This window comes from Poecilia formosa, unplaced genomic scaffold, assembly GCF_000485575.1.
Source record: "Poecilia formosa unplaced genomic scaffold, Poecilia_formosa-5.1.2 Scaffold537, whole genome shotgun sequence".
Classification (NCBI taxonomy): domain Eukaryota; kingdom Metazoa; phylum Chordata; class Actinopteri; order Cyprinodontiformes; family Poeciliidae; genus Poecilia; species Poecilia formosa.
Genome location: NW_006800476.1, coordinates 57737 through 62342, shown reverse-complemented (window position 1 = coordinate 62342; position 4606 = coordinate 57737). Strand labels below are relative to the sequence as shown.

General features: G+C 36.2%; 1 protein-coding gene across 1 annotated transcript in view; it reads left to right on the top strand.

The window, feature by feature from the left end:
* Positions 1-884: 884 nt before the first annotated feature.
* LOC103129331 (endophilin-A1) overlaps positions 885-4606 on the top strand; it is a 26274-nt gene continuing 22552 nt past the window's right edge. The window contains exon 1 of the mRNA XM_007540384.2: positions 885-1147. Coding sequence (XP_007540446.1) covers positions 1103-1147 — 45 coding nt within the window. The 5' untranslated portion in view covers positions 885-1102. The remainder of the gene's footprint in view (positions 1148-4606) is intronic.

The following is a 4606-nucleotide window of genomic DNA, read 5'->3' as shown; positions in this document are numbered from 1 at the left end:
AGGGCGGCGCGTGGATGCTTGAGGGCGGCGTGTTCACGTGACAGAGAACGGTTCAGCTCACTCCCTGCCAAAGATCGTCTATGTTCGAAAGAGAGAACTGTATGTTAACAGAACTTTAAGTTGATTTTTTTTTTAATTTAAAATGTTTATTGTATAAAAAATAATAATAATAATAACCAGAGGTCAGTTTAAAATTAAACAAAATAAACATATCAGTAGGTCCGTGATGAAAACAAAATCACTTAAACAATATCGTAGAATTAGTCAGAGGTTTTATTTGCTATTCTGAAACGACGAATTTATCCGAGGTAATGTTTAGAATACATACAGAAGAAAAGGAACATTAACCAAATTAGCAATATTATACTACATATAATTAGTTAATTACATCACAAATCCAAACAAGGCTACTTATTTACACATAACGAAGAGAATAATAGCCACTGGAAAAAGAAGAAAAAAGGAAATGTAGACTTTTTCTTTTAAATCAACAACATCTGCATTACATTGTACAGTTTTTCAGATTACAGTTTGAGTGAAAAAATGAAAAATTGTTTTTAAAATATAATACTTTATCATATAATAATAATAATAATAATAATCTATTATTATTATTTTTGAAAAATATACCTGAGGTTATATTTAATTTTAAAGGTCCCATTTTAAAGAATTTATTTCAAACAATCTTAAATTAAATGAGTAATATAAATTAACATATAAAAATGAACAGTGTGTACATTTGGCAAAATATCAGATTTAATTAATTTGTTCAAAGTTATTCCACTCATAATGACTGACGTTTTTCATTTTCCAGCTCGTTTCAAAAACTGCCCCATATTTCCAATCAAGGTGACTCATCTTGTTATTAGACGATCTGTGTCCGCCTGAAAATAGATCCAGCTGGGTTTGGTCTGACCATCATCATCCTCGCTTGCTCCTCTTTCCTCCAGTTTCCTCGGGAAAATCGGACTGTATCCGCCGCTACCTGAAGGATTTACTAACACGTTCTCCTCTTAGCGCGAATTAAACCGTCCAGTCCGCCGGAAATAGCCTGAAATCTTTATTTCCGCTGTTTATTTCTGCCTGTGAAGCCGAAGAGAGGATGTCTGTCGCGGGGTTGAAAAAGCAGTTCCATAAAGCCACCCAGGTAAGAAGACAACATGTTCATGTATTTGTTACTTTTTCTTGTTTGTGTCTCTTTTTCCGTAATAATTACACTTTAATGCGCCTGAATTGGATGAAACTCTGTTTATTTACTGAAACCCGAAGTGCTGCGAGGTAAACACTGAATCTCATTTTCTTCATTATCCGTAAAACGCTCCAATTCTTCATAAATATAGTTTCTAATGTGTTTATTTTATCCAATCAAAGTCGTGATGTGTTACTTGTCAACATTTCTGTAGATATATTTGCTGATATGTTCAGTTTATAATGTTTCTTTTTTAAGATTTTTCAAATTAAATTCTCAGTCGGATGCTGTTTTATGGTGGCATTTGAACAATTCTCGCGATATTTTGTGTGTTTTTAGCGTTAAAATGAGGGTGAACCCCCTTCTGTAACATTATGTAACAGTTTATGTGCTGGAAGTCTGCAGAGCTGATTGGCTGTTGCTTCAAGCAACAGGGAATTCCCTCCATCCTCCTCCACATTCTTCCGCCGTCATCCCTCCATCTTCCCTCCTTCCTTTCTTTCTTCTTTACTTTATTCATCAGTCTTAATTAGCAAGTCTCGATTTTCCTTTTTATTTTGTTCCAGGTCATCCAGCCTCCCATCTATCATCACTCCATCATTCCTTCTCACCTTTTCATATGGAAACATCTCTAAATTAGTCTATTTTTACCGTTCATTCATGTATTTTATGCTCTTTTTTCTTTTAATTTATTAATTCATGTTATATCCTCTATCAGCATCTTTTCTCTGTTCTTCATAACTTTAAGTGTTTCTTTAACTTGAATCCATCCGTCATGTATTTATTTTTTTAGCTGTAGTTAGTGAAGTTTCCTGGGAAGGAGTCGTCAGGGTGGACCGATCAGCCAATCATAGGAGAGCTTCAGAAGCCATGTGACCATATCATGCTAGCTACATTCTGTCAACCAATACATGAGTCAGGAAGATCCTGGATGCTGTTTGTGTTTGATAAAAGGTTGTTGAGGCTCGTTTTAAAAGCCCGTCGAGGATATTTAGTAGAGCGTTTATGAAAGCGATTAGAATGAGGGCAAAGGTCAGTCTGGTGTGTTTTATTTAATACATATACCAACGATAACTGAAGATAACTATTAGCTGAAAACTCTGGTCTTCTTTCAGTTTTGTAAAATTATTTTTTCACTGTTTGGTCAATATTTACCTTGTAGATCCTGATTATTTGCTAGAGATTGTTTGCTTGGCCTGAAATATTTAATTTTGTCCTCCACCTGTTGGGCTTTTAATGGTTTACCAGAAGGGAAATTAAAAGTTACCAAAGTCCAAAGAAAAGCCAGAAACTGGTCAAAAAAGATAAACATTCCACTTTTATGATAAAATAAATGTTTGTAAATCTGTTATATCCAGAACTCCAAGTGGCAGCTGATTCAAATTCTGTTAAAATAAATCTCTTATTAAGCATCTTTTGCTAACCAAAATCAGTTAATCAGAAAAATGATCAATAGGTTGTCTCTATGGTGCTGATGTTGAGAAGACAATGTGGATTTGTCTGTTTTTAATAATCGCATCTCTTGTGTAATAATTTCTTCCTGACATTGTTTAAATCCTCGTTTTCTCTCTGATCCTTCCTGTTTTCCATGTTTCTTGTCGTCTCTTTGTTTGCAGAATTTTAATAGACCTCATGTTTGTTTCTGTTGGTCTCCATCTTTTTTTATCATCACGGTTGTTCAGTCATTCTATCCGTGTTTTTTTACAGCAGGTCTCTTTATTATTCTGAACACGGAGCTTTGATATTAAATTTCTCTGTTTTCCTCTGTGATTTCTAGAGCTCCTCATTCATTCTTCGCTCCATATTTCCATCTTCTCTTTCTTCTTTTTGCCCCCAGCATCTTTTCATCCTTTCATCATCTCTCCGTTTTTCAAACCGAACCTCTACCTCTGACTGCAGCTCATCTGTTTGTGTATTTGTGTGATCAGAACCAGTCGAAGCGGCAGACCCGGTTGTTAATGAGCAGAACCTCTGACCCGTGGCTCTGCCTGTCAGCTGCCTGTTGGTTCTGTTTAGGAGACGGAGACGGAGCGCGGACGGACATCCTGTCTCCTCCGCTCAGCGTCCTCTCTGTCTCGTTAGTCCTCCGGTTTCTTCTTCTTCACTTTGCTGCTGTTGGTTCTGGAAACCCGTCAGAGGAATGTCCAGCTTCTCGTCTGGATGTTTACATGCCGATAAAAACTCCTAACCATTGATTTAACATTTGCTGGCAATGCCCCTTTAATTTTTTTGAAAATCTGAACTCTTTGGGTTTCCAAAGTTCACAGTGATGTCACTGCGCCCAGAGCGGCCATCTTGTTTGGCAGGTGTGATTTAAAGCTTCTGTTTATTTGGACTTTGAATTCAGGTGGAGAATAAACAAGACTGCAGTTGTAATATTTGCAGAATAAAATAGTTATTTTATAAAAACAACTTCATGAAAAATATCAAAATTAGGAATGTTGATCATCGTGTGTTGACATATTTTGGGATTATTTATTCAATAATTTCGCATTAAAAAGGCTTTTTGAACCTTTTTAATGGTTCAGAAACCATTAATGTGATCAAAGGATTATAATGTCAGACCCTGAAATTAACTGGATTAAATAACTTTAATCTCATCCAATTACTAGTTTTTAACTTTTTCTGTGAATGCTGCAGGTTTCCCCTTCATTTCATTTTAACTTTACAAAGATTGAAAATATCTTCATAATCCTTCCCAGATTGATGTGCAGCAGCAGTTGCTTCTCTGAGGTCATTGCTGTTTTTCAGACAAAAACGTCTGAAACTTTTCTGCAGTTTAAAATCTCGTGCATCATATAAACTTCAACAGTGGCTTCAGCAAACATTAAAAATAGTCGAAAATAAATAAAATCTTATTAATTCCTCCTTCACAGAGTGATTCTGAGCTTCTGTTGCATCATTAAATGCTTCCTGTCTGAGATCAGATAAACTCCAGGAGGAATCTTCCTGTTTTCTGTCCGGCTGTCATCAGGACGGATTCCTGCACATCTCTGTGGCGCTTGTCAGGCGGCGCCGATAAAGAGAGGAGATGATGTTTATTGATCCCTGAGGGTGAAAACTGGGTCACTGCAGCAGAGCAGGAAGCAAAAACATAAAAATAAAAAGCACAGCAGCAGAGGAGGTCAGCACGGACCGTCCTGCTCAGCCTGACTTTAGTTTTTATTCTGTTTGCTAAATTATTCATCCCTCTGGAGCCACACAGGGTCTTTATCTGGTTTTATGTGATAAACAAACACAAACTGGTGCATATTTTTACTGTGAAGTAAAAGTTTCAGTTTTATTTTACACATAAAAGTCTAAATAGTTCAGCAGACATGTGGAACGTTCTCTGTGTTGGAGCAGAGATTCATCTAAAACTTGCATGATAGTTTACAACAAAGCATATTCATGTGTTGGAATGGTCTAGTCAAAGTC